General features: G+C 59.6%; 2 protein-coding genes across 7 annotated transcripts; one reads left to right on the top strand and one right to left on the bottom strand.

Moving 5' to 3' along the window:
• Nucleotides 1-341: 341 nt before the first annotated feature.
• On the bottom strand, nt 342-4,759 carry LOC142048098 (uncharacterized). 2 transcript variants are annotated; one of them, XM_075074668.1, is made up of 2 exons: nt 2,820-4,759; nt 342-2,000 (listed from the first exon to the last, which is right to left on the bottom strand). In XM_075074668.1, the coding sequence occupies exon 1, from the start codon at nt 4,702-4,704 to the stop codon at nt 3,682-3,684; it is 1,023 nt and encodes a 340-aa protein (XP_074930769.1). In that variant the 5' UTR covers nt 4,705-4,759; the 3' UTR covers nt 342-2,000; nt 2,820-3,681. The 2 variants fall into 2 exon arrangements, with proteins under 2 accessions (XP_074930769.1, XP_074930770.1); XM_075074669.1 differs by lacking the exon at nt 342-2,000 and having other exon boundaries at nt 2,632-3,048; nt 3,376-4,759.
• Nucleotides 2,167-27,951, top strand: PLEKHA2 (pleckstrin homology domain containing A2). Of its 5 annotated transcripts, none has more exons than XM_075074664.1 (12): nt 2,167-2,280; nt 8,705-8,868; nt 9,916-9,972; nt 11,969-12,017; nt 13,304-13,401; nt 17,546-17,692; nt 20,708-20,854; nt 21,013-21,081; nt 21,236-21,306; nt 22,269-22,332; nt 23,207-23,284; nt 23,704-27,951. In XM_075074664.1, exons 2-12 carry the CDS (start codon nt 8,728-8,730, stop codon nt 24,046-24,048), a joined length of 1,266 nt encoding a protein of 421 aa, XP_074930765.1. In that variant the 5' UTR covers nt 2,167-2,280; nt 8,705-8,727; the 3' UTR covers nt 24,049-27,951. The 5 variants fall into 5 exon arrangements, with proteins under 5 accessions (XP_074930765.1, XP_074930762.1, XP_074930764.1 ...); XM_075074661.1 differs by lacking the exon at nt 2,167-2,280 and adding an exon at nt 2,338-2,668; XM_075074663.1 differs by lacking the exon at nt 2,167-2,280 and adding an exon at nt 3,244-3,325.
• The last annotated feature ends 47 nt before the right edge of the window (nt 27,952-27,998 follow it).

Genomic DNA, 27,998 nt, shown 5'->3' with positions numbered 1-27,998 from the left:
CTGGAGCAGAGACATGCTCTGCCCTGGGAATCCCCTCATGCCCCTGCGTCTGCTAATGGGGGTGTCTCTGTGAGTTCAGGGGGCTGCTCGCACCCCTGGATAGGCTACAGCCGCAAAATATATTGGAAAAAAAATGTAGGAGGAGAACTGAAAGGCTCTCTGAATAAAGGAAGAGCAGCAGTGTGACTAGCTGCCATGTGACTGTGCCCATAGAAAACAGAGCTGCTTCAGATCCAGGCTCTGGTGCGAGTCACAAGGTCTGCAAGAGATGCCCCAGTATGAAAATGCTCCGTGGAACAGTTTAGTCTTTGCAAAGCAGGCAGGGATGGGGAGGAGGGAAAACGACAGTGGTTGGCAGGGCAAGGCCAGAGAGCTCCAGCGAGCCATGCCGGGGGCAGGCAGCGCAGCGAGCAGCGGGACGGGGGGCACACGCAGGGGATGGGCGAGGGCTGCGGGCGGGCGCAGGGGAGGCTGTGCTGAAATCCCGGCGCTGAAGCTCTGCATCTTGCCCCCGCACACCTCGGTGCGCGTGTGGTAACACTGAGCCTGGTCAGCCCAGGCGCAGACAGGGGTTTAAGCGGGCAAGCGCTGCAGCAGGCTGGTGGGTGTCTGCCACCGCGGCTTCCAGAGCTTGCTTGGACACGGCCCTCTCCTCACCTGGTGGAGCGGCCAGCCCTGCTTTGAGGCAGGAAAGTTACTTTTCCAACCTCCTTGTTTTCTCTTTGTTTGTTTGCCTTTTTTTTTTTTTTTAATTTATTCTAAGTATAACCCAGTTGCTGTGGCCTGCATTTCCATAGCTGGTGGTTTTTAATGCTTCGGGTTTTGGTTCCCTTATAGCACCTCCAAAAGCTCTACAGCAAGTGCTTGGCACTTTCAGGCTCTGGCTCCATCAGTGTTTGCAGCAGGGCAAGGATGGGCTCTAGGGTCTGTGGCCGCCTGTGTGCCTGGAGAGATGGGGAGCACAAGGAACAGCACACCAGCAGCACTGAGGGGTGATCCTTCCTTCCCTTAAAAGGCACGTGAGGAACAGTGCCAACGTCCTGCTCTGTCAAGCACAGCAAAATGGGCATCCGGGAAAGAGTCACCCTGGGTGTATTGGCTTGCAATTATACACGGTCCCGTCGGGACTCCCCGGGAGCGTTGGCAGGAGGAGATGCAGAGGGAGGTCATCGCTTCTTTTCTCCTGATGTAATTATTGAACGATGCATTTTGGGCTGCAGCTTCTGGCAGGGCACGTGGCCGGACTGTCCCCCAGTGGGGAAACCATGGAGGGATGAGAGCGGGGAGAGAAGCTGCTCCTCCGACACGTGGCCGTGGTCAGAGAGAGCAGCTGTGACTGCAAAGCTGGACGGTGCATCTGTTTAATGGCGCTGAATGCTGTGCTTTCAGTGAGGATAGATGGGGCGAACAGCCCTGTCGGGGTCCAACAGGAAATTTCTGGGGAAAAAAAACACCTTGTGCAAAATGCTGGGAAAGCACTGCTTGCGTGGCGGCTGCGAGAGCAAGGCTCCCTGCGCACCCTCGGTGGCACTGGCAGCACCAGGATCGGTTTCGCCCACGCTGGGAGAAAGTGCTTCGGGGCCAGATGCAGCTCCAGAGAGAAAGCGGGGACTTTCTGAGGGTGCAGCCTCGGGGAGCCCACGCTGTCCTGGGTACCATGGGGAGAGCAGTTCCTACTCCCCAGAGCCACCCCGAGCTTTGGCAGCAGCCTTCCCAAGCAACGCTCCCGCAGGAGCTGTGACCCAAACTGGGCAGCCCACCTCCTTTCAAGGCCACGCTGGAGCGTGGCTAAAAGCCTGTGGCTAAAAGCACGTAGTTAAAAGCCTGGTGAGAGCGAGCCCGCGCCTGCTGCGCGCCGGCGCGTCGTGTCTGCGATGGGCTGGAGGCTGCTCTCTGCTGTGACAGACTGTGGTTTCGGCTGCTCGTGGGGCGGTGACACGGGCCCAGAGTCACACAGGAACGAACACACATGGTTTCAGTAACAGCGTTTGGGCAATCTTCTGCAACATGGAAGGCGGAAAAAAAGCTGTTCTAAAAATGACCCAGGCCATAGGAAATGCTCAGGGTTGATGCAATGTATTTACTTAACAACATTTCAACAGTGTGCAATTGCTTGGGGGGGGAGGAGGGGAATGATCTTCAAATGCATAGCACCAGAGCCTCAAAACTAGAGCCTGGCCTTAAAGTGAAAAAAGGAAGGACCCCCTGATACACCAGCAGCAAGGGGCATGGAGCAGGACGTTGGGGTCATTTGCATCGCCTGGAAACAAGCTAAAGCTGGTGAGTCCCTACACAGGGACCTGCAGCGCTGACCCCAAGGCGGGGTGGAGCACCACCGGCTTTCTGTGGCTAAATCGGCCCGAGCCGGGTAGGGACCTTCCGGGCGTGGGTGATGGTCTCAGCCGATTGACTGACAAACGACTGACTGATGCAGCTGTGAGGTTTTCTGGGTGACCAGGCAGCACCTGCAAGCCCGGGCCATGAGTGATTGCCCTTGGCTTTAAAACGAGGAGCAGCTTCCCTCCAGGCACCACACGGGAGGTTCAGGAAGGTGCCAAGGACCCTGAGACTGTCACGAAGGGGAAGAGTGACTCACGCTGCTTTCGATGGTCTGTGCAGTCAAAACACCAATTATTAACTCCAGGCTTTATTTTTGCAACTTTCTCAGGTGAGGGGGAACCGCAGGGCTGCATGTGCCCAGGTGCTGCGGCACATGAGTAACCGCTTACGGATTTCACTGCTGGCTCACCAGACACCCACCCGCTGCGAGGGTGTCTGCTGTGTTTTGGGGTGTTGGGAGGGTGGGTGCTTGTCCTTACCGAGCGGCACTGCTGTTAGTGCCACGGTGTTTTTGTAGGGTCCGGGCCGGAGCTCATCCTCCCCGGCTCCCTCCCTGCCCGCAGTGCTGGCTCTGGACTCCGCAAGTCTGCGTGCGCGAGCAGAGGTCCGGGTGCGTCCTCAGGCTGCTGTGACAACGTGTAAGCACACACGAACTGCCACTCATGCGGGGAAAACTCACAGGCGTGGTTGGGTTGGCAGGACCTGGACCTGAACGGCAAAGAAAAGCGGTGGTGATCGGTCCGAGTCCGATGGAGAAACTGGGTGCTTCACCTTCTAAGCCACGCTCTGCTCTCGCTTGCTGGCTTGTATTTGCTGCCGTGTCTGACGTTACACGCCATGACAAGGCCACAGGAGCGGGGAAAGGCTTTGTGAAGCGGCAACGATGCCCCACGTGGTTTGGAAGCCCCGGGACTCGGTGCGGATGCGAGGGCTGACTGTAGAGCAGGACCACCGAAGCGTGCCTACCCTTGGAAACTTCTCTTGCGTGAGAATCCGCTTGCTATTTTGAGCATCCCGAGCGCAGGCGCTGCTCACCAGGCTGCGGCCGTGACTCTCGCCCCAGGCGGGGTCTCGGTCAGGGTCGCTGGTCCCGGGGGAGGCAGTTGCACGTGGCGGGGATGCAGCCGTCCCCAGGGACCCCGGCGGCCGAGGGGCAGCGTGCAGGACGGGCCTGGGAAACGCTTTGCCGAAGCGTCCCGGCGACAGGGCGGCTGTTTGGAGGACGCTGATGTACCGAGCCGTTTTGTGTCGGGTCTGGGTGGGGTTTGCCGGGAGGGACCCGAGCCCGGGGCCGGGCGGCCGCCGGAGGAGCTCCCCCGCCCCGCGGCGGGGGTGCAAAGCTCAGGACGGGGATGGGGCTGGCCCCGGGACCCCCGAAGGAGCCGCCCGGGGGCGCGGACCGTGGGGGGAGGAGGGGGACACACACGCAGGGACACCCACCGCCCCACGGAACCGCCCGAGGGCGCGGACCGAGGCGGGCCCGGTGCCGCTGCAGGTGCGTGGGGGGGACCCCCGCAGGACCCCCGCAGCCGCCCGCGCGCCCGGCGCCCCGCACTCACATCCGGGGCCGGGTTTGCTAATGGCAGACGTAATTAACCCGGAAAAAAGCGACGGCGGAGCCAGGGGCACACCCCCTCCGCCGCCCGGCCCTCCTCCGCCGCTCGGCGTGCGCCGGCCCGAGCCCCCAGCCCGCCCCGCCGGCCATGCGCGGGGGGCGCAGCCCACGGACGCCGCGGGGTGAGTGCGGGGGCCGCGCGTGTCCGCGGAGCCGCCGCGGGCAGCGCTCCCCCTCGGGCGCTCCTTGGAGGATCCCGCGGGGAGCGCTGGGGACCCTTCGCTGCCCCGTCCCCACCGGCGGGGGGGGTCGCCCGGCGGGTCGTCCCCCGCCCCGAGAAGGGGCGGCCGGAGGCGTCGGAGCCCCCCGGGGCTGGGGGCGGCTGGGTCGGGGGGCACCGGCGGGGGGGCCGGCCCCGGGGTGGAGCAGCCTCCGCGGGGCCGGGGGTGCGGGAGCTGCTCCCGTCGGAGCGGCTGGGAGCGCCGGCGGCTCGGCCGGCGGGAAGGGGGGGCTCCCCGCAGCCCCCCGGGGTCTGCAGCCGTGCGAGCCGCTTGTGCAGGGCAGAGCCTGCAGCGAGGGGCGGCGCAGGGCCGGGGGGCTGCGGGCAGCGAGGGGCGGCGCTGGGCCGGGGGGCTGCCGGTTTGGGAAGGGGGTCCCCGTGGGGGATCTGGGGGTGCTGCACGCTTAGATCTCGGGGTCCGTGGGATTGGTAGCAAACGCGCGGGGATGAGCGTGAGTTGGGGTCTGCAGCTGTTCGGAGCGCGTTCCCCTGGCTGTTTTGCTGTGGTGAGGTGAAGAAATGTATCCATGCTGCTCCCAGCCTGCCTTTCAACAGGTTAATTATTTCATTAAGGCAAATGTCCGGAATTAGCAAGAGTTAGTTGCCGGGCTCTGCCCGCACCATCTGTCTCATGTGTCAGCCGCCGGATAGACGTCGGCAGGGCAAACTCTGGAAACTCCTTTGCAAGGCCAGGTAAAAGGAAGTTAGTGCTGCAACCGCTGCGGCTCGCAGCCATCGCCCCGCGCAGCCGGGGCCGTCTCGGAGCTGTGCGGGGGCAGCGGGCATCGCAGCTCGGAGCCCTCGTGAAACGGGGGTGGTCGCCCCGCGCCCCAAGCGGCACCAGGGCAGCTCGGACAGGCGGGTGTGAGGCAGGAGGAGGATGCTGTGGCTGCCTGCAGGTGCCATGGGCCGGGCTGTGGAGCGAGGTGCTGAGCAGCTGCCTCCGGCCAGCCCTGATGCAATGCTCTGAAAGTCAGATCTCCCGTTGTTTTGGCTTTTTCTGCTGCGGGCTCCCGTGGGTTGCGCGAGTGCCAGGAGCAGGACAGAGCAGGGCACGGGCAGCCATGACGGTGCGGTGAAGCGCTGCCGTCCCGGGGGTGCTTCCTGGAAAGTCTGGCTGTGCGGCCGCACACGCGGCCTTTGAGCCAGCAGTGACCGCAGAGGGGGGCTTGGCTGCCGTTTGGACGGTGCCCTGCGCCTTCTGCATCCTCCTGGGAAGCGCTTACCTGTATCGCGGGAGGCAGGTGAGAGGGTATTTTTGCTGTAAACCTATAGCCCAATTCCTCTGTCATCTCGTTAACAGAGCCAAAAAAGGGTTGTCCTTCTTGGTGGGATATTATGAGGCTGAAAAAGCTCGGAAGTCAGTTGCTTCAGTGGTGGGGAAGAGCCCTGGAAGCCTCCGCTGAGCTTTACTACGAAATGGCATAACTTCATAAAGGGGATCTGGTAATGAGATCCCGAGGGCCTGATTCGGTGCGATGCTCGGGAAGTTCAAGTGGTCGTTGGAAGGCAGATGAGCCTCCGTGAACTGGGCGCGGGCATCGTCTGTAAATTGCAGCTTCCTGTGCCCAGTGCCGGTGTGATGTCCATCATGTTCCCAGAAGGGGTATCCTCGGAAGCGCCTCCTCGCTGCGAGGCCTTCAGGGACTCACCCGCACTTCTAAACGGTGCTGATTTTCTGTGAGGTCCGTCTCACCTTCAGGTCCCCTTATCTTCCCCCTCAGATTTCATCTTCCATCCTTCCTACAGCAAACGCAAGTTTGGGTCGTATATTAAAAAAAATTAGGACTTTGAGTTTACAAAGTGCCATATAGATAGTAAATGTTAGTGCAAACTGGGTATTTTCTGGCCCTCCCAGAGTTCCTGGTCAGGGGGACCAAATACCCACATGCTGGTGGAGCTGGAGATTCTGCTTTATCCTTTTCCTATGGAAATGTGCAATTCTCAGTGGCTGCAAAGAGACAGACAGTGTGTTCTGCAGGCAGTGAGATGTGAGGGAGCAGGGTGCGTGGCTGGCTGCGGGGAGCACGGTCTGGAGGGCACAGTTTGGAGCAGTTATAATCTCTTCTGTCCAAAGGTTTTTGCATATCCAAGGGCAATCCGAGGTCAGCTCACACAGAAGAGTTGAGCTGGTGTGTTGGCTTTCAGCCAAGCCTATATCAATTAGCATTGGATGGGGGGAATGTAGGGAGCCCCATGGGGTGTCCCGTGGGTCCGGCAGCGCAGCCCCGAGGGGCTGGGGACTCGTCCCTGGGCTGCCGGTGGCACACCTCGGCTCGTTCTCATCTCTCCCATAAGCAGAAATCTCTGCACTTTTATTAGCAGCAGGAGGAAGAGGTGATTTATGAGGCCTGGTCTGAACGTGTTGGTAGGGTTGAAGGCACTTGGCAATCTGCTTTCTGTGTGCTTCCCCCCACCCACAAAAATAACCCCACAAAAAAAGCGGTAGAATGTGAAATGCCCACGTAACCCTTGCATCAGGGCAAATGTGTTGTTTTAAAACAATCCCTTCTACCAAAGCAGTATGATTTCCCTCTTAGCAAAGCCCTGGCACCCATCTCTGAGACACTGGTGATAAACTCTGAGATCCTAATGACAGGGTGACTTGTTTTCTGCCACCTCTACCTTTGCAGCTGCACCACAGCTCTTGCACAACACTTGCCTCTCAGGGCCCCACTCCACTGCAGCTATGCAGCTCAAAAATAGTATTTCCTCCTTTTCTGCATGAGATCTTTTATTTGTGCAGCCTCCCTTGTGGCACCTGTGCGAGTCACCCCTCTTCTACCTGACAAACCACACCAGGTTCAGCTCGCATCCTTTCGGTTACCGCTGCCTCCATCCCCTCCTGTCCACTCTAAGCCATGATAAGGGGCCTCTGCGTGGGCAGAGGGATGTGCCCTGCCTGCCCACGGCTCTTGGTGCTGCTTTCACTCCCCACGTGGGGCTGGAAGTGATGGTGCAGAGAGCCAGTGTGCCAGGGCAGCCGGCTCCCCGTGCCGTGGCTCTGCAGCCGGCTCTGCTGTGCAAGGTGGGTGGCAGCTGCTGCCAAATTAAAGCGGCGGCAATGTGCGCCCACTCCCGCTGACTCAAAGCGGCTGCTGCTCCTGTGGGGTGACCGAGAATGATGCTCGGGCTCCCCTGCATCTTGTACCCATGGGGGACACAAGCAAAGCCAATTTACAGGCACCGTGGCCGCTGTGCTCTCCGGTCTGGCTGCTCTGGGCCGTCGTGCCCCTTGCCCGTGTTGTGGCAGGCTCGGCACGACGTTTCTCCCTGCTTCTGCAGAGGGGGTTTGTACTGCAGCTGCCCGGGAGGTGGGTGCTGCAGCCCAGCTCTGCTCCTCTGCAGCTGCTGTGGCCGAGGTGAGCTCGGAGAGGACCTCCTGGTCGCCCTGGCTTGGGGGCAGCGCCCGGCGAGGGTCCGTGCCCACGGCAGACCTGGTGACACGGCTTGGCCCCGCGGCGATGGGTCATTGTTTTTCCTGCTGACTCGGCATCCTGGCTGCACAGATTTTCTGCTGGAGTTGCAGATTGTTTTCCATTTCCTGGGAGTGTGCTCTGGCTCTCTCTCGTGTGCAGTCTGCTCCGGGATTACTTTTCATTACGGTTCCCAGGGACCTGGTGTCTTCATGTCAAATCCTTTGTGGCTGCTTTGTCCTCTCTCGGTGGGCTGAGCTGTGGCACGGGGCTGCTGAGCTCTCAGAGGGCAGCTCGGTGGGATGCGACCGCCACTGGGACGGGCGGTTCGGGGCCCAGGGCTGTCGCTTGGCATCGGTCTGTCGCTGCCCCAGGACATCCCGGTGGCTGTGGTGCCACTCTGTGCCATGAGCGGCCTTGGAGCCGGGCTGGTGAGCATTTGTTCAGCAGCATGCAGTGATTGAGTCCATCTGCAGCTTCCAGGGTTCCAAAGTCCTGCAGTTCCTCGCTGAGCTATCGTGGTCCCGCTCGCCGGTGTGGTCTGCCCTGCACCTGGGGCCGGCACGCTGGCACCCGTTCTCGTCACAAAGGCATGATGTTTGGCAGCTTCCCCACGGTGGGAACACGTGGCAGTAGCCATTTGACTTTGCTTTGTGCGTGTTAAGCTGTGGGCTGTGGGGGTGTGGGAGAGGCAGCAGGAGGTTTGGGTGCATTGGGAGACTGGACCTGCAGGGAGCTTGGGTGGTGGCCGTGGGACATGGAGCGGGGGGGAGCTGGACGAGGGGCGAAGATCTGGACCCTCCACCAAGTGTTGTGTGGTTTCACACCTTTTGAGCTCCCTGGTCATGGTGGGGCTGGTGGCTCTCTGGGACGGGGAGCAATGCGCACCTCCATGGGGAGGAATACGTTTATGCAAACGCCTAATTTTTCAGTGAGGGAAGCAGCTAACGTGCTGGTTTGTGTCAGCCTTAGCAGGTTGTCTCTTCCCTCTCCCTCTTGCAAGCTCGGATGGGGCCTGAGCGACTGCGCTGGCATCCCAGCACATTGGCACTCATGGGTCGAGATGGCTGTAGGTGCAGGAGCACCCACCTCTCCCTGCCTGTCCCTCCGCAGGGTGATGCGAGAAGGAGCCCGGCATGCCGTACTTGGACCGACAGAACCGTATCTGCGGGTTCCTGGACATTGAAGAAAATGAGACCTGCGGCAAGTTCCTGCGGAGGTATTTCATCCTGGACACCCAGGCCAACTGCCTCCTGTGGTACATGGACAACCCTCAGGTACGCTCCCACGCTGCTCCCAGCTTCGTGCCGGGCATGTCTGTGCAAGCTGCGAGCAAGTCTTTAGCTGCGTCTTGGGCTCGCTGCTGGGCTGCCCTGGCAGAGGCCTCTCCTCCAGGTCCCTGAAGGAGGATGGCATCTGCTGCACCAGTTGCCTGTTGGGGTCTCCTGCGGCTGGGTGTGGCCACGACCCAGCTCCAGCAGAGCCAGCCCCCCTGCAGCTTCTGTGGTTTCCAGGGCTGACCCAGCAGCAGCTTACAGCACCAGGAGCCACTGGTACCTTGGCACAGCATTTCTATAGGCTCCTCCAGTGTGAGGTGTTACATCCCCCTTGTGTCTTAGCGCAGAGACAGTGATAACAAGAAGGAGAAGAGGTTATCCTAGAAATACTTGTCATCTTGGAAGTGGTGTCATGCAGCAAAAGCACTTAGACCAGGAGCCGAGTGGCTGGGGGAGATGGAGCCTGTGCATGTCACGTCCGACGTCTCTGGGAGCTGCCCCAGTGCTTGTGGCCGTCCTCAAAAGAGCAAGAGCCAAAGCTGAGCTCTAGGAAGACCCTCCTGGAAGCCCCGCTTGTTTGGGTGCTTGAGCACTGCTGGTAGGCTGGCGAGGCACCTGCCTTCTTGAAGAGCATCTCTAAGCAGATTCAGCATTGCCTTGTTTAAAGGGGAAGGGGAAGTGCGCGCCCGCCCGTCCGCCCGCAGCCTCCTGCCCGGTGTAGCACAAACTCCTGCTCTCTGGGCTCTGCGAGGTGGGAGTCGGAGCCCGCCTTGCACGTGAGGTGCCGGGGCACGGGGCGGTGAGAGGGGCAGGCAGTTCTGAGTGGGACCCAGGAGGGCACGGCGCTCGGGTGCAGCACAGCGTGGCCGGTCCCAGCTGCTCGTAGGGTGCGAGACGAACCAGGTGCACAGAAGGGAAGCGGCCGAGGCCAGTAGTGTGGCTGTTGCTTTTGCTGCCTGACCCCAATGACACTAAATGACAGCCTCACTCACCTCTTTTGCATTCTCCGTGTCGTTTAACTCGCATTGCTCATTAAATGTTTTGCAGAACCTGGCCATCGGAGCGGGTGCTGTCGGATCTTTGCAGCTGACCTATATCTCCAAGGTAATGTCGGGGTGGGGCAGAGGGAAAATGAATGCTCCCTGTCGTCCCCTCATCCTGCAGCTTTCCCGGGAGAGGCGATGGCTCACCCTGGCAGCACCCGAGGCGAGGTCCTGGTCCTGCCCAAGCCTGTGCCGTCCTCCCTGGGACGGGAGCCTGAGTGGGTCTGTGGGAAGGGGGGCGGCGTCCCCGCAGTGCAGCCGGTTCGCCTTCACCCACGGGCTGGCGTGGGGCAGGCTGTGAGGTTGGGGTGCGGGAGGAAGAGGAACTGCTCTGCCATGAGGAAGGACGCAGGGCAGCCGGGGCTGTGCAGGGGTGGGAGCACGGTGTGAGCTGGGCGCGGAGCTGGCAGTCGGCTCGGTGTCGCTGCTCCAGCACCGGACCCAGCCAGGGTTTGTGCTCGTACCGCAGTGCCCCTCTCGCTTTGGCACCCGGTCCCCCTAACCCCGGCGCGGTGCCTCCCGCGGCAGCCCAAGGTCTGCGGGGTTGCTCATCAGACCCAGTGGAGGTGGGGAGGTAGAGGCGGTCCCGAGGTCCCTCTCGCGATGCGTTCGGGGACACCGGGAGCTCTCCCCTGTGCTTAGAGGGCAGCGCCCTGAAGGACGAGACCGTCTAGAAGCTCGGTCTTCTGTGTGTCTTAATGGCATTATCCGGCTTCCACGGGAAGGTGAAAATAGTGCAATAAATGACAACTGTTGCAGGGCTGGTGACTGGAACGCGTGGAGACGTGGCTGCGATCACGGCTGTGGAAAGTGGAGCAGCCGGGATCCTTTTCCCGCGGGCTGCCCCTCGGCCGCTGCCGCCGGGGGAGCGGGGGCTCATGGCTGCCGCGCCGGGCTCGGCTCCGTGCTGGAGCCGGATAAAGAATTGGACAGATCTCTCTGTTCCTGCTGAGTCATGATTTATAAATTAAGCACAGATGAAGCAACCCCAGGAGGTTGAGCCTTCCCCATTTCAGAAAGAGCCTCGCTTATAAATTATATACATTTTAGTCTAAATGAAAATTGCTGTAGGACAGCATTTGGTCACAAACTGCAGGATTGGGTTATGCCAGTGGCTTTAACTACCAACTGTAAATATGCCAGAAAAATGGAGGTTTGCTTGAGAAAACATATTTAAAGCATTATAGACTGGCTCCTAAGGAGGAAGCCTGTCAGAATAAATACTCCATGAATGCTGTGCTTGGAGCCCCAGGGAGTATTATTCTTATATAAATGATTCCTACTCTTTAGGGAGAAACCACTGCTATTTTCCCTCAATTTTCTTAATTGCTGACAAGAGCGACTGTGTTAGTCCAGCAGAAACTCATATTTTCAAGGCCTTTGAAAGCTTTCCGTTCTTTGCTTTACAGTGCAGCCAGCGCCGGGGGGGACAGCAGGAGATGAAAGCCCCGTCTCCGCGCTGACCTTCCCCTGGGACGGCACGTTCGCCGCCGCATGTGCTCTGCGTTACATCCGATACGGGCCAGTTTCCGAGAGCCCTGGGCTCGCTCCACGCGTGCCGTCCTCGCCGGGCACGGGATGCGCCAGCGTCCCGAGGGCCACGCTGCCCGCCAGCCCAGCACCCGCGCTGCCGGGGTCCTGCCCTCGGGCTCCCGTGGCGGCACGCAACGTGCTAATTGCGCCCTGCCCACCAGCCGCGTTAATTTTCCCCTGACTCGAGTTGGCCGGCTCTCCTCGTTTGCTGACGGGGTAACTGCAGCGCTGGGGAGGGCCGACGATGCCTCCCCGCAGACAGGAGCGGCTGCTGCGTGCAGCGTGACGAGGCTGCAGCCTGCGGCGTGCCAGCGGCCGGGCGCTTGCGCTTCGGCCCCGCGCACACGCTGCAGCGGCACTGCTGGTTTGGGGCTCGGATGAACCCATAGTGTGGACTGGGTTGGAGCCTGGGGGGCACCGGCTCCCCCTCCGGCACGGGTGTGTGGAGGGACACCTTCAGCTCTCGTGCATGCCGTTAGCGGGCACTATTAACTTTAAATTTTTCTTTAATTTGCTCTGTGCAGGTTAGCATCGCCACACCGAAACAGAAGCCAAAAACTCCGTTCTGCTTTGGTGAGTGAGGGGGACCCCGGGCCCCGGCGGGGCTCTGCTGGGAAGGACACCCCACCCCGGGAGGCTGCCGTTTCGGTGCCTCCGCTGCAAGCCCTCCCGTCCGCTGCCGGGACCTGCCTGCAGCATCCCTGTGGTCGGGGAGGGAAGGGGATGCTGCCAGCGCCTGGCATGTGGCGACAGAGGGCCACAGGGCCCCGGCCCCGTGCAGCGGCCTTGTCGCTGTGATTCCCCCCCTCCCCGTGCGAGATGCATGGGCAGAGCCTGGTGAGGGAGGCAGGGCCCTATGGGCCCCCCCGTGATGGTGCCCTGCATGGCACCATGGCTTTCGCTGTGCTCCTGAGTCCTTTCCTTGTGTCCCGTTGTATTGCACAATGTAGTGCAGCACAGGGTTGGTGTTTTTTTTTTTTTTTTCTCTTTAATGGCAGCATAAGCTTCTGCTCCTGTTGGTGCAAGGGAGGGGTGTTTCTTGTCCAGTCCCCCCCCAAAATGGCCTCAGCCTGACCCATGCTGCCTCAGTGCCTTGTGCGTGAGCCAAACTCAGGTTTAAAGCAACAGAAACGACAGCACAAGCACATACTTGTCCCAGGGGATCGGTGCTGCCTTTGCAATACTTCGCGGTGAGGGACGTAGCCCAAGACAAAGACCAGAGCGCACGGCACGTCCCCGCGCGGGGACAGGGCTGCTCCGGGGAGTCCCGGTGTGGCAGAGCCCACGGTGCAAGGCTCGTGGGAGTTTCAGCAAGATCTTGTGCAGTTAAAAATATCTCCGACTTCTGGTGCAGAAATCTTCCCAGAGCTTCCTCTGACCCGTCCGGCTGCCGGCCAGGAGGCAGCGCTCGCTGGGGAGTCTGCGGGGAGCGTGTCCCCGAGCAGCTTCCCAGACCCCGCGTGGGGTTTGCACCAACGTTTCGGATGAGAGTTAAAACCCAGATGCTGAGAGAAGGAACTCCCAAGGGGCCATCAAACGCCCTGTGCGAGGGGGTAACTTCAGCCCTGGATTAAGTCCTAATTTGGGCCATGCCACAGCCTTGGTTTAAGCCTGGCTTCGGTCCTGCTCTCCCTAAGCTCTGTTCTAGGGATCCAGCTGCCACATCCCTGCTCCATGCCCAAGCGCTGGCCCCGCGGCCGCTTTTCCATGCGAGAGGTTGCGAGACTGATACCTGCAAATCGCTCTGGGACTGGGAGTTGAGAGATGCTGTCGTGCTGATTTATTGTTTAATTTGTTTTAATCATGCCAAGCACTGAATGGGGTTCCCTAACTCTTCTTTTCATTCCCTTCTTTGATAGTTATCAATGCTTTATCTCAGCGCTATTTCTTACAAGCCAGCGACCAGAAGGACCTGCAGGACTGGGTGGAGGCGCTGAACCGGGCCAGTAAGATCACGGTAGGTTGCGTTATGCTCGTCTCTGGTGTTGCTGTGTCCTACCCTGATGGGCCACTTGATAAATGCTGGGAAGAGCTGCGCTTTTCCTCCTTGCTGTGCTCTCCATGTGCCCCCCCAGCCCCACCTGAGGAGCAGTGGTGGTGGTGGCCGGGCTGTCCCCAGCCCGGGAGCGGGTCTGTGCCAAACTTGCCAGGCTTTCTTCGGGGTTAGTGCCGAGGCTGTGCTGGGGAAGGATGGAAGCGCAGCTCTGGGCTGGTGGCTGCAGTGTCTTGTCCTCGTGCTCTTTTTCTGGTGCATCCCCGTTCTGCTGTTCAGCGAAGCAGCCGTACTATGGGGCTGTAGCTCCTGAAACCCCCTCGTTCCAGGGGAGCGTGCCCTGGTCCCCCGGACGGCCCCGCGAGACCGGGGCTCTGACACGGACGCCCGGGGCTGTGTGCGGTTCTGCCAGGGCGCGGGGACGGGCTGGTTTGGGTCTGAGGGAGAAGCGCTCCGAGCAGGGGAGGGCTGTGCCGGCGGCGCAGCCTTCTGGAGCGCGGGCTGGAGGGCTTCGCCGTGGCCCTTTGCGAGGCCAGAGCTGCGCAGTGACCCCTCTCAGGGGTCTGGCTTCAGACGGGAGACGCTCCCTCCACCATCCCCAAGGGTCCTACTGGTCGGGATTTACTTTGCTGCTGTTCGCTTGTGCATCTTCGCGCTCCCTGCCCAGGCGCCGTGGGGGACGGCGCTTGCCCCCCAGGGAAGGTCGTGCGGGATCTGTCCCCATCCCCGCCTGCTCCAGGGACGTTTCCCTCCTGTCGGTGGGGATACCCTTAACCGACTCCTCGCTGTGGCTGTCAAAGGGCATCTTTCTTGTGCTTCAATCATTTATTTACTCAATTTTTATTCTTCCCGGAATGCCGGGTCTTGTGATGAGGCATAGCGAATGCATGTGCTGCAGGGCATCGCAGGGCGGGCTGTGCCTGGATCCGGAAGAGTTTGTCTGCCATCTCCTCTCGTTTACTGTTGTGTTCATATAACCGAAAATTAATGCTCAGTGAGCCGGTAACTCGCGGAGTCTGTGTTCCTCAGCTGCCCGGTGCTCCTGGCCGCGAGGGATGATGCTGTGCTCCCTCTCCCGTGCAGCAGGAGTAGGAGCAGCGTCTGCACGCCGTGTGTTGGCTCAGTTGGCAGCGCCCATCCGCTGGGACTCCTGGGCTAAGTGTTTGCAGGACGGCTCCTTCCCGGACCTGGGATGCGGGAGATCCCTGCGAAAGGGTCCGGGGCGCTGCAGGCTTCTGCGTACCTGGCATTAGCAGTATTGCCAATGTGTAATGCTAGCAGGGTTTTACTAGATCATGCACTGATGCATGTTGTTCGTGGTTTGTAAGCTATAAGAAAAAATCACGGCAAACAGTTTAGGATTGGGGCCTATCAAATAACTTTTTCCTTTGAGTTTTTTGTTTGAAATCACTGGAGTGCGTTTAGTCCCTGTGGGAAACTCATCTACAAGACCAGACCTGGCTTGTGTTTTCTTTTTTTGTCTGCAAATACATTAGATGCGACAACCGCTGCGCCTGAAGCCGCCCAGCTGACGGCACGGGCTCTGGCTTGTGCCGTCTCTCTTATGGGTTCAGGTGATACTGGCTACAAAAACCCCACCTTCAGGCCATGGTTTAGGAGGCCTGGGGGTGTTGGGTTGACGGTTGGACTTGATGATCTTGGAGGTCTTTTCCAACCTTAATGAGTCAATAATTCTACCTCCAAAGGTGGGTAGGAGGTGTAACCGGCGCCTGCCAACGACACTTGACTAGGTGTGCCACGGGGGTAGTTCCCCCCGGGGTAGCTGCCTGCAGGCAGCCTGCGTTGCTCATCCGCCAGGCTGGCTGAGGTGGGAGCTGGTGTGATGGTAGGAAGAGACGCATCTTCTGTTTCTGCAATAAACTGTGGTGATTTTCATAGCTTGATGTTGGCCAGCCCTTCCTGACTCTGGCTGTGTCCCGGCTGGCCGACCGGCTCATCCAGCCCTGCAGGGAGGAGTTCTCACAGGCCAGCTGGGAAACACAGGGCTGCCGGGATGCAGGCGCCACTGCGCCACGTGGGAAATCCCTGTCCCCGCTCTCCAGCTTCCCCATGGTCTCTGTCTGCAACTGGGTTTCCTTGGGCTGCTCCGAGTTTCAGTGGCTTCGTCGCCTTGGCCTGGGCAGAGAGGCACAGAAGGGCATGGGGAGGCGTTTTGGCGTTTGGTGGGGTTTGGACCTTTCCCAGCCTCTGGCCTTTGAGGGTCTCCCTCTTCCCCTGGGCTCTGCGGGGCGCCTCACACCAAGCACGCTCACGATCACGGCGTGTTCGGTGCACGCTGCCGCCGGCCGTGCCGCTCGCTGCAGTGGGTTGGGAAGGATGGGGCAGCGTTTCGGGTATTGCTCCTGGTGCAGAGATCCAGGTTCAGCTTCCGCTTCTCACGGAGACTTCTCCTCTGCTCTTGGCACATCGGTTCCTGTGTTTCCTCACGCTGCGTGCTGTCCTTGTAGCCAGGGCCTTGGCGGCTGGAGGCGTGGGGCGTGCTGCGGGCTCGCGTGACCGTGGCGAGGGACTCCGCTCAGTTCTGCAGGAGGAGGCTCAAGCTGGCAGCAGCGCTGCCCCTTGCCGGGTGCTGAGTGGCACCTTCCCCCTCGCAGAGAGGTGCAGCTCCATCCCCCTGCGCTGCTCTCTGCACATGCAATGTCCCTGCATCTGTGTTGCAAAACAGTTTCCTCTGGCTGCGCAGCCCGTGCGTCTCCCCAGCCTCGCCGTGCACCCGCCTCGTGCTCGCCGGTGCTGCCAGGGCTGGCGGCTGGTGTGTGCCGGTGCCTGCGGTGCTGGCGCTCTGCACGGCCGGTGCGGCGCAGGCGTGCGGGACCCTGCCACGGCCTGGCCCCTCGCTCTCACGGCAGCGGCGTTTCCAAAGGAGGAAGCGATGGAGCCTGAACTTGCCTGCTCCCCCCCTCCCCAGCCCTGCCTGCCCCCCAGCCCTGCCTGCTCCCTGCCCCCCAAGCCCTGCCTGCTCCCTGCCCCCCAGCCCTGCCTGCTCCCTGCCCCCCAAGCCCTGCCTGCTCCCTGCCCCCCAAGCCCTGCCTGCTCCCTGCCCCCCAAGCCCTGCCTGCTCCCCCCACCAAGCCCTGCCTGCTCCCCCCACCCAGCGCTGCCTGCCCCATCAGCCGAGCCTGGCTGTTGGAGAGCTCTGTGCGGGCAGTGTTGGCCCTAGGGTGTCCAGGATCTTGCCCTGGGCCTTTCCTCCTCTCCTGCCAGACCTCTCATACCTGCGGGTTTGTGAGGTCTTAGCACAGACCTCTGCCCCCCCAGACTTAAGCCAGATCTTAGCCTAAACACGAGTCCAGCCACCTGCCTTGGGAGGGACTTTAGAGCAGCTGAGAGCTCTGCTCTGCTCAGCCAGCAGCCAATGCATGCTGTGGTTTGCACGGAGAGGACCGCGTGTTGATCCCTGTGCACCTCGGGGTGGAAGGCAGGAGGTGGGGTTGGAGCCAGAGACCCCCATCAACGGCATTGGAGAAGTGGAAGTACAGGCTTGGGAGGAAAAAGTTGGAAACCCGCCTTTCTGTCCAGAGCCAGGTGCTGCAGGGAAGGAGCTGGGAGGGGGAAAGGGAGGATGCCGGCGCTGGGAGCCAGGTCCCCGTGGCACAGCCCCTGCCCGGGGACGCGGGGCCACTCGCAGCAGAGACACAACCTGCCCGGCCACGCATCGGTGCGGGACGCGCAGGCGTTGGGTGTGTGAGATAGCGCCCGGCCGCCCGCTGCGCCCCTGCGACGTGCTGCAGCTCAGCCTCGTTAGGCGGATGAAAGCTCATCATTAAGCCTAGCTGTAAGTAGAGCGGAGACAATTAAAGGAGCAAGTGTCCCACAAACGCGCCGGGCTGCAGAGGTGAGTCGCAGACTCTTGTGGGGTGATGCCGAATTATTCACCACCTCTCATCTCCCATGTGGGCACCTCCTGCAAACCGCCTGGGTGGGGCCCACACCCTCCTTAATTGGGGTGGCTTGTTCATTTATTATTTTTCAAAGGGACGTTGATGCGTTTTGGCTGGGAGGGCAGAGACGATGGTGCCCGGTGCAGGCGTGGGGCTGCCCAGCATGGTCACACCTGCGCCCTTCATCCCTTTTCTTTCCCCCGTAGGTGCCAAAGGGCGGCAGCGTCCCACCGGCCACAGAGATTGCGAAACCTCCAGTGGTACCCCAGGCCCAGGAGAGGAAGCCCCAGGTGGCCTACAAAACCGAGATCATTGCGGGGGTGGTGGTCCACACGCCCATCTCCATCAACCAGGTGAGCTGGCAGGATCTGTGCGCCGTCCCAGATCCTGGGTGTAAAACCCCTGTGCTATCAGCGCCCCGCCTTGGTCTCTCTGTTCCCCGTGTTTGGAGAGTAGCTTCTAATGGGGATAAGCAGAAAAGGTGCAGCTTTCTCCATGCATAGCTGGGCGAGGGCATTCCCACCACACCCCGCTTTGATGTCCCCACACCTCGCTAACGGGGGCCCGTTGGTGCTTGAGCCGGGCTTTGAGGGGTCCCTGCCCGCTGGGTTTTGTGTCTGGCTCCTGCTGCTGTCGCTGCCCAGCGAGGCTGTGCTGCCTTCCTAGGGGGGCTGGGTCTGCAAATCACTTGTTGCAAATGATACTCAGATTTCTGCCTTAGGAAGGGAGAGCGCAGGGAAAGCGTTATTATTCCTTTAGCATCCTGCCGCGCCCCGCCAGTATTGAGCAGCGCAAGGGTTGGAGAAATACTGTAAATGCACAGCGGCGATGGGCTCCGTCGTTCTCTAACACCATGTCGGAGCAGCAGAGCTGGCGGACATGGGTCCCCCGGCGTGGGGCTGGGCTGGAGTGGTCTGGGGGAGCTCTGGGGGTCTAGGGGAGGTCCAGCTGTGGGGCTGGAGGCTGTTGGGGAGGCTGGTTGGCACTTTCATTTCTGAAACCAGCTTGGTGCCTGCAAACCCTTCCCACTCAGGGGTGTATTAATAGCTGCACTTGGCACCCTGTAGCACCTCTCCTTTGTCTCGCTCTGAAGTGTGATGAGATGAGGGGGCGTGAGGAGGAGGAAGCGATGAATCTGCTTGGCTTCTTGGCCATCCCGCACCATCCACCCACCCATCCTGGGTCCAAATCCCCCACCGAGGTGCCCGGCGCAGAGGCACCCCGTGTTGCTGCCCCCATCAAAGCAGCCAAAGGGGCTGAGCCGTCCCGGAGGCGGTGGCTGGCACTGCTTGCCGTGGCTCTGCACCCACTTCCCTCGGCACGTGGCCGCCAGTGTCTCCCACCTTTGGGCACCCGTCCCGCTCTGGGTCTCGCTTCAGCTCTTATCAGTAGCAGCACTAAAAATAGAGCAGAGAATTAGATCATTGCAGCGTTTTCTTGCTGGCAGGCGTTTTTAACGCTTTCCTGGCCGCAGGGTTTGTCAGGGAGCAGGCTGCAGGGGTGCGTGGGGCCGGGGCTGGGCTAGCAGCTTGTCCCCTCCCGGTGCCACTGCCCCGCGGGATGCTGCCAGACCCTCAGCCCGTGCACGGGGTGGGGAAGGGCAGGGAAGGCTGTGCCTCCCCCCTGCTTCCCTGTGTGCTGTGCAGCCAGGCTGCCTGCTTGCAAACAAGTGGCAGCAGCTAGCCCTGTGACTCCTTTTTCATTTCAGTGAGTTAAAGCTGCTCTTTTCTCCTGACTTTTGGGTCTGCCTCCCTCTCCTCCCCTGCCACCACCTCCGAGAGCTGTGAGCTCCATCCTCAGCCCTCACCCAACTTCTTTCTTTCACAGAGGGTTTTTTTTAGAGGTGGTGAATGAGCTGCTGTACTATTTTCCATGGTCTTGGTGCTTGCCCCGTGTGAAAAAGCTATTCCTCCCCTGCAGCTTCCTGGGCGCGTCTGTGGTTTCCTGGCACAGCCCTGGCTGGCCGGTGCTGCCCCACAGTGGGCTCTGGGACTGTGCGGGGGAGCCCCGCGCTCCAGCTGCACCCCCAGACCGGCCAGCAGCATCACCCCGGCCCCTGGGTGTAACGCTCGCCATTGCAGCAGCATCCCCGCCTCTGCTTTTGGGCACGTACATCTGTAACGCGCGGCAGAGCCGGCGCAGCCCAGGCGAGGGGAGCGGGGGGTTTCCCCTTCCCAGCTGGGCTGGAGCTCGGCTCTGCCGCTCTCCCGAGGTGCCAGGCGGCAGTTCGGGGCCAGCCAAATGGCTGCTTGTCTCTGTCCTGGAGAAACCAAAGCAACCTCTCGAAGGTGCTGGAAGGAGCAGCGCGGGCAGGTCGCTGGTTAACCGCACCAGCAGTCGCACCGGCACGGGTGCCATATAAGGCTGGCGGTGGCGAGAGCCACCCCGGCTGCTATGGCAATTCTCAAACCTCAGCGCGGAGCTGGAGGAAGGGGTTGGAGGGATGGGGGAAGGAGATGAGCACAGATGTTTCTTCTCAACCATCCTCTGCGCTGCCGAGGGGGAAGGGAGGTGCCGCCGGGGGAGGGGGTGGCACAGGGGAGAGGGGTTGATGTTGGAAGCGGGACAGGGTCCGGCCCTTGGGATGCACTGGGAAGTGCTCAGGGTGAGCCAGGGGATGGGTGCTGGATGCTCGAGCACGTGCACAGCCTGTCTGTGCTCACAGCAGCAAGCCTTGTGCTTGGGCAGAGACAGCTCGGGGCCGGGGAAGTGTGAGTTTTCTACCTGAACTCTAAACATCAGAGTTTCTTTTGGGAGAATTTGGCTGTGAAAATGTGGAGTGGAGACTGTACGGCTTTCCTAAGCAGTTCGTTCCCAGAATATACTGCCTTCTCCAGCTGGAAAGCGTCCCTGCTTTCTAACTTGGGTTTGTCTGGCTCCAGCTTCCAGCTGGTGGTTTTTGTTCTGCCTCCCTCTGCTAGATGAAAGGACTCCTCGTACCTTGTGTTTGCCCGAGAAGGTTTGTGGTGCAGCAGAGTCACCTCTCGGTGCTTGATAAGCCAGCCAGATGAGGTCCTTTAACCCCCTGCTGCAAGGGGTTTTCTTCAGCTCTCAAATTGCTTCTGTGGCTTTTCTGTAGCCTTTCCAATCTCTTAACATTGCTTTTAACATGTGGATGCCAAAAGAGTGAATAGTACTCAGGCAGCCGCCTGAAAAGCTGCGTGCAACAAGATAAAATCAGCTCTCTGCTCTGGTTCATTCCCCTGCTCTTGTCCAGGCACTGCAGTTAGCCCTTGGCATGCAGCGCTGTGCTCAGGGACTGCTTCGGGTTGCTTTTCCCTCCAGCTCAGGTGTCCTGCCTTCTAGTAGGGAATTGCCCTCCGTGCCCTCTCTGTGCTCCCCCATAACTCTGTGCTCTCTGGTTGCAGAATGGGGGGGATGGAGGGGAGGGCAGCGACGTGGCCGCCCACCCGCTGCTGCGGCGCTCCCAGAGCTACATCCCCACCTCGGCTGCCAAGCCGCCCACCGGGCCCCCCGTCCTCAAGAGCGGCTACTGCGTGAAGCAGGGGAACGTGGTGAGTGCGGGGGTTCCCTGCGCCGCGGGCGGCTGGCGCTGGGCTGGCCGCTCCCCGTGGGTTGGGGATGCTCTGGGGATGCTCCGGACGCCAGACTGCGACAGCGCGGGGAGAGCGCTGGAGCCCAGCACCGAGCGGTTTCCTCCTCTCTTTTCCAGAGGAAGAGCTGGAAGCGCCGGTACTTTGTTCTGGATGAATTTTCCATCAGTTACTACAAGTGCGAGCAGGTGAGCGGCCCTGCCTGGGACCGGCTGCGCCCAAGCAGAGGTCTGGGGCTGCTGCGCTTCGTGGGGAGGTGGGGGGCTCCGTGGGAAGCACATCGCAGCGCTGCCAGCCCCAGGGGCTAGCCAGGCCCATCACCGTCTCCTCTTGTCTCCGCAGGACAAGGAGCCCTTGCGTTCGATTCTCCTGAAGGATGTCTGCAAGACCCACGAGTGCCTGGTCAAGTCTGGGTAATGCTCCCGTCCATGTTTCCCTGGGCTGCAGCTCCTGCCATAGCCCTGGTCGTGCTGGGGCCGGGGCAGCTGCCGGGAGCTCCGGCCGCTGGCGGGAAGCAGCTCCCCGAGGAGCTGAGCCGGAGGTGGGCAGGAAGGAAACTCAGCTCCCTCCTTCGGGGATCCCAGAGGGCCCCAAACAGCGGCTGCGAGCCGGGGCCAGGCTGAGCTGTGCTGCCACTCACTTTTCTTTTACAACCCAAACGTCGCCTCTTTGTTCTGCTTTTAAGAAATTTCTTCCCCTTCAGCTCCGTGAGCAGGTCGGGAAAATGTAGCTGGATGCAGGGTATTGTCCATCCTCTGTTCTGCTGCTGCTGATAGCCATCTCTGTTGGGCAGGCGTGTTCCTACAGCTCTCTTATCTCCGTAGCTTAAGGAATATGGGGCCCTGCACAGTAAATAGCATCGTATGACAGAAGAACAAAGGTGCTCATAAAGCTGCCGAAAGCCGTGTATAGGCGTTTCCTTAAACTAGGGCAGGTGGCTACACAGTGTCTTGGGAACAACGATTTTATCAGCGTTTGCTGCAATAAAAAGTAACTTGAAGACCTGCAATAGAAAATTAACTAAGAAAACAAACCTCTTTTAGCTAAAGTAAAAATATTTTTAAATTAGTTCATCTTTGAATTTTTATTCTTAATAAGTAATAGAAAGTTCACATGTAAAATGAACTGTAAATGAGATGGGTTACGGGTCTAGGGAGGGCCGGGGGTTTGCCTGCAGGTGGCAGAAGTTAGAGCGTGTTTGTAGCTGAAGTCTCTGGGGATCTGGAGTAGCCTTCTCAAAATCCAGGCGAGATCCAAGGTTTGCCTTCAATATGTTCCCCAGCGCGCTCTAGAGATAAGAGTAAATATGGTTTGGGTTTTTTTTCCATCCATGATGACTTCTGGGTAGTGACAGCCTCTTTCTTGCTGTTTCTAGTGACCTCCTGATGCGGGACAACCTCTTCGAAATCATAACGAGCTCCAGAACCTTCTACATCCAGGTGAGGCAGCCGAGGAGGGTTTTGCTGTTCCGCGCAGTAAGTTCAGCTCTCGGCAGCTCGTGCAAGCCACGCTCCTGTGAACAGGCTCTTCCCCAGCAGCAAACACAAGCAGATGGGTTTGTAGCGGCTTCACCCGGCGTGGGGGCACGGGCATCGAGGGAGAACTGCCAGGCGGTTTCACTTCTCCCCTTGGACTTATTTATAATGGTGGCTATTTGCGTGAGCAGGAAAAAGCAGAGACAAAAGCACAGGGCGATCCCATGAGCATCCCGAGGGTGCGGGGCTGTGTCTGCACCTCCCCTGTCCTGCAGATTTGGCTCTGCGTGGGGAGGGGTATTAAGTCAACCTCTCCGTCGCTGGCTGAGCTGGGCAGGGGGAGGCAGCGGGTGGGGGATGCTGCGCACGGTGCTCTGGGCATTGCAACACCCCATGGCACTTGGGAACCCCCGAGGAGCAGCCAGCGCGCCGTGCCGTGCCAGGCAGTGGGTGCGCATCCCCGTGTGCATGGGCAAAAGCCCCAGACCCTGCTGCCCAGAGAGCACAGCCGCGGGCGGGCTCGTGGCAGGATGCAGACCCCGAGGCCCTGCCAGTGCAGGGACAGGGTTGGTAACACCCTGACAGTGTTTTTTCCCTTAAATGCTTTATCTACTCTCGATATTAAAATGCTGCAATGTGGAGAGTGGCTCCCCTTCTGCGGGGGGAAAATGGCGTGGTGCAGTGATTTCTGAGCAAGCATAAACTAGGAGCAAATATACTGGGAACCGTGGTAGCCTGTCCGTCTGCGTGTCCACAGTTTGCTGCGGTGGGGATCAACTCTGGCTGCGTGCGGGGTTCGCAGAAGGCAAAGGCTCATTTGGGCTGGTGTGTTTTGCAGGCAGACAGCCCTGAGGACATGTACAGCTGGATCCGAGTAATCACAGGGGCAGTCCAGGCCCTGAAAACCCGCCCGAGGGTAGGTCATGTCCTTTCTGCTTCATATTTAATGTCAAATGAAGATCGTGCCAATGTACAAGATATTTATTTAGTGGCTTGTGTAAGCACTCAGCCCATTTCCAGGGTGAGATCCCTGCCCTCTCTGGGTTTTTATGCCAGTCACTGGAAAAGTTTCCTTGAAAAAGATTCAAAAGTGAGATTCAGTCATCGAACTGGACCTGCCTGAACCCTGCTCTGCTCCAAGGCACGAGCAAGAGCCTCGCGGGTGGCAAAGGGCCATTGAATTCAGACTTTTGCTTTGCTTAGGGTTTTTTTCCCTTTCTGCAGAGCGTGTAAAGGGCCCGGGCCTGGTCCCCAGGGCTTCGCACATTGCTCGCAGCGGTTGCACACACAAAATTCCAACCCCAGCCTGAGCTCACTCTGCATCTGTCCTTGCAGGAGATGTCCTTCATGAGATCCATCTCCATGGTCAAGCCTGGGGGCTCCGCAGCCCCCTCCCAGCAGCGACAGGTGGCAGAGGAGAGGAGGGCGCTGGGCAAAGCCCCCTCCACCTCCTCCTGGCAGCCCTGGACGCCGGTGCCGCAGGCGGAGGGGAAGCAGCCGGCGCCGGAGGAGGCGCCCACGCTGCTGAGAGACTCGGTGTTCATGCCGGCCTTCACGGAGCGCGACGCCGGAGCCGTGCCGGGCAAGCGCGTGCGGCACAAGTCGGAGCCGCAGCATCTCAAGGAGAAGCCGTTTGCCTTTGACCTGGACGATGAAAGCATCCGGACCTCGGACGTCTGACCAGGCGCCGAGCCACCCCCCGGCTCCGTGCACTGCCTCCCCGGCTGCCGGTGGTCCCCACGGGGTGATTCGGGGCGCGCGGCGGCGGGCCTGAGGTGGCTGGACCCCACGCATCCGCTCAGCGTCTGGGACTGAGCTCACCCCGTCGTCTCGGCAGGGGTGAGGCGCCCCTTCCCTCCACCGCTGCTCCTCCCTGTGATACAGGATCCGGCTGGACCCGTGACTCGGCGTCCCGCTCTGCCAGGGAGCGGGGCCCCTCCGTGCTCCTGCCTGGGCTTTGCCCCGGGCGCAGCGCAGGTGGCCCCGTGTTTCGGAAGCTGCCTCCGGGCAGGGTGACCCGCCATCGCTCGCTGCGCAGGCTGGGAAGCGCCGGTCCCCAGCATGGCCTGGCACGGGGGCATCCATCCTCTTCTGCAACCGCATAATTTCCCCCAAAACCCAAGCCTGGAGGAAGCAGCAGGAGGTCTCAGAGCCATGAAGGGGAGCGTGGCCTTTCTTATGTTTGGAAAAACATTTTTCTCCCCTTTTGTGCTGCTCAGCCTTCCCTGGGCAGAGCCGGGGAGATGCCAGCCCGCCGCTGCCTGTGCAAGGGACATGCTGCAACTTCCCATTTTAATAACTTTTTCCCTAGGATATCAGCTCTTTACTCTGCCTGAGCAGTGATCTATCAACAAATATTTTAATTAGGCCTTATATATCTGTGGCCACTGTTAAACCCTGGTACTGGCAGGCTCCTGGCTCAGCCCCTCCGAAAGGCTTATTGGTACGTCTGAGCGTGAGCCTGGGCAGGCAGCTGGTGCGACGGTGACTCCCAGGGACGGGGGGGATCCCCAGGTACGCTGCCGGTTTTGCACTGTGTCCATCGGGGCACCAGAGAGCCATGCTCTGGTGGTGAAGTGCTTTTAGCAAAAAGGAACAAAAGCCAGACGTTTAAATGAAACTTGGGAAGACTTGTCCAACCAACTTGCTGCCTGCCTTGAAATGAAAACAAGCAGAAGTTTTTAGAGCAACGTGAATTCACCATTCCCATAACCATTCGGCTCCTGTAGGAGGTGTGATAAAAAGCATGTAGAAAATTTAGGTATTCCCTAGGCAGCGAGATGTCTGATGCCTTCACCCGAGATGCGCATGTAGGACGCGCCTCTCCGTCCCTGCTGTCAGCAGCAGGTTATGTTGGTGTGACTTTGTGAGAGCCGCATCGAGCTGCATCCACGCGTTGGGTGCTGCTTTACCCTTCGTCTGAGGGCTCTCGTTCAGGCCTGGCTTACCCGGACCCAAGCTGGCAGAGTGGGGAGCGTTGGCTGGGGCAGTGTCCGTGCGCCGCAGCCATTTGGGTCAGAAAGCTTTAGTCCACTATTGCATTAAGCTGAAACGAGCAAGCAGAGGCATCCCTCCCGTTAAGCCGCTGTGGTCCGTGGGCGTCCCCAGCCGTGGCACCCGTGCGAGCCCTGCGGGCAGGAGGCGGCAGCGCCCTGGCCGGGTGCCGGAGCTCCGGGCGAGGCTGCGGGAGGCGCCGGGGCCAGGGGCTGTGCGGGGCCCTGCTGACGGGCACGTGGCGTCTAAATGCGCTTGCCGTGGCCCAGCTGCTCTGCCCTTCCCGTGTCGGGCACGGGCGCGCTCTTTGCCTTCTCAGATGTATCTGCCAGCTGCTGAATCCGGGTGGCTGCTGCGGGAACTGCATCGCAAGCTTGGCAGCACACGGCGTGGTCTGGAGTTAACAAGGCTTCCCGTTACTGTGGATTAGTTACTTGTTCGGTTTTTTCCCTTTTTTTTTTCTTTGTTTCCTTTTTTGTGTCGTTACATGTTCTCTGCTCTGCAAAATCAGCTCGATGTGCTCCCCAGGAGCAAAAAACCTGGTTTGTCCTTGCCCTTTCCAGCTGTTTGGCAGCTGTGCATCAGCCTAGCTCAGGCTCAGCCTGGGATCGAGCAGAGCTGTGTCAGTTGAGCTCCGAGGTATTGGTTAGATGATTATGTCGTCTTAACAAGAGTAAAATTGCATCTTCCTGTATCAATCCCCTCCTGTGCTGCAGGGCTGCTCCTCCCGCCACGCTCGGCCGGAGCCCGGGGCAGGGGCAGCTGCGGGTGCCTTGGTGCAGCCGGGGAGTGGTGACGGGGCCTCCCGAATTTGGGGGTAAGAGTGGCTCGAAGCGGGGTTGTGTGGAGATGCTGGAGAACACAGACGATGAAAACGAGTAGGGATTGATGCAAACGGTACAGGGCAAGTGTTAATATGTGTTATTTAATTGTAGAAACCTTGATCATGCTGTTCCTTCTTCTCCTTTTTGCTTTATTTGCACTAGTGTTTGACTCTTTTTTTTTTTTTTTTTTTTTAGGCTGACTTGCGATTTGGCTATTGGTTTTAATTTGAAACATGGTGTTTTGAAAATTATTTAATAGTTTGGTAAGCCTGTCAGTAGAGGCACAGCATTTGTGATAGTGCTCTGACCTCATTTCTGGAAAACATCAAATGCAGAGGGATGATGGTTACTTTGTGCAAGGCTTCAAAACCAAGGAGTACCAAAGGGTTTTGTTGCTTGATAATCGCAAACTTTCCTCGGGCTTGGGATGGTAAAGCAGAAGCTTGTTGCACAATTAGGGTTAATTATCCAGGAGGACAAACTACCAGTGGCTCCAGCGCTCTTGCGACACTCCTGTTTCTCATTCCCACCCTCCCGGCATCCCCAGGACAGCGAAAAGGCGCAATGTGAGACTGCAAGGAGTGTGTTTAAAGTCGAGCTGGGCTCCAGCCCTGTCCATGATGCAGGTGGTGGTCTGGGGAGGAATTTCTTTCCCATCTCCAAGGACCAGGCAGATGCAGCCAGGGCTCGATGGGGCTTTGCAGCGTTGTTTTAAAGCAAACTGGTGTCCCCTCAGCTCTGCGTCTGCCTCGCAGCTGTCCTGCACGGGAGTGAATGCATCCCCCTGTAGATGCTCACTTTTGAAAATGAAGCACGTGCTGTGAGTTCCCTCGCTTTCCTGGGAATGTGCGCAGGTTTGAGGAAGCTTGTGCAGGCAGAGTGGTGTGAGAGATGGGTTTGCTCTTTTCTATGAAAAATTCCAAGTGGTTTTAGCTGTTTCTGCGAGTGCTGGCTCTGGGTTTCAAGTGCTCTTAGGGCCGGGGTGCCTCTCGTGGGCGATGCTCGGTGACTCCCATGGTGTCGGTTACCTGCTTCCCACCCCTCGCCTGTAAATGCTGTCTGCAGGAGATGGAACGCCTTTTTTTTCCCCTGGTGTTTTCAAAGAAGGAAATCCCGGTTGCTTTTCCAGGCTGTTTACATTGTGTATTTTGGGCAATGATTGCTGGGGGGTTGGACGCCATCCTGCCAGGGCAGGGGGCGCGGGGGCTGCTGGCAGGTGTCCCCCATGTGCAAGGGGAGCAGCCATCGTGTGCTGCGGGAGCTTTAGAGACACTGCACGAAGCTGCCAAAGTCCTGCCTGGTGTCTCTTGTGCCACACTTACGGCTGGAGCCCCTTGGAGGCCCCTGTTGTGGAGCTGCAACCAGCTGGGTGCCCTCCCCATGGCTCCCCGTGCCCCACGGCTGCCCATGCCCCACAGCACCCTGCCGCACACCCGAGCTCCCTGGCCAGCTTCAGTGGGGAAAAGCACCAAGGGCAGGGCAAAGGGCCATCGTGGCCTGCTTTGAAAAAGGTTTTGACCTTGTTTCTCACTGCTAGAAAACGAGGGGACAGAGACTAACGGGGCAAGAAGCATCCTGTGCTCCCGGGGCGTGTGTTTGGTAAGGAAAAGAACAGATTGGAGCAGAAACCGTCTGTCTCCAGGCGATGTGCATCCTCCCAGCCCGAGGGGCGAGTTTAATTTTGTTGTTGATGTTAAGACAGCTCCAGCTATTACTTTTCTTGAGCCCTTCCCCGAGCGTGTCCCAATAAAACTCTCGGTTTAAACACTTTGTTACTTTTATTTTTTGCTTTCAAGGGCACATTTTCCAGCG

The sequence above is a fragment of the Phalacrocorax aristotelis genome, chromosome 24 (assembly GCF_949628215.1).
Source record: "Phalacrocorax aristotelis chromosome 24, bGulAri2.1, whole genome shotgun sequence".
NCBI lineage: Eukaryota > Metazoa > Chordata > Aves > Suliformes > Phalacrocoracidae > Phalacrocorax > Phalacrocorax aristotelis.
This window is presented reverse-complemented; position numbering and strand designations above follow the sequence as displayed.

Bases quoted from the DNA above. Each gene is read 5' to 3' on its own strand.
- LOC142048098 (XM_075074668.1), bottom strand. From the start codon at position 4,704: ATGGATACATTTCTTCACCTCACCACAGCAAAACAGCCAGGGGAACGC.
- PLEKHA2 (XM_075074664.1), top strand. From the start codon at position 8,728: ATGCCGTACTTGGACCGACAGAACCGTATCTGCGGGTTCCTGGACATT. The intron at 9,973-11,968 runs GTAATGTCGGGG...TGCTCTGTGCAG, and splicing joins AGCTGACCTATATCTCCAAG to GTTAGCATCGCCACACCGAA. The intron at 17,693-20,707 runs GTGAGCTGGCAG...CTCTGGTTGCAG, and splicing joins CGCCCATCTCCATCAACCAG to AATGGGGGGGATGGAGGGGA.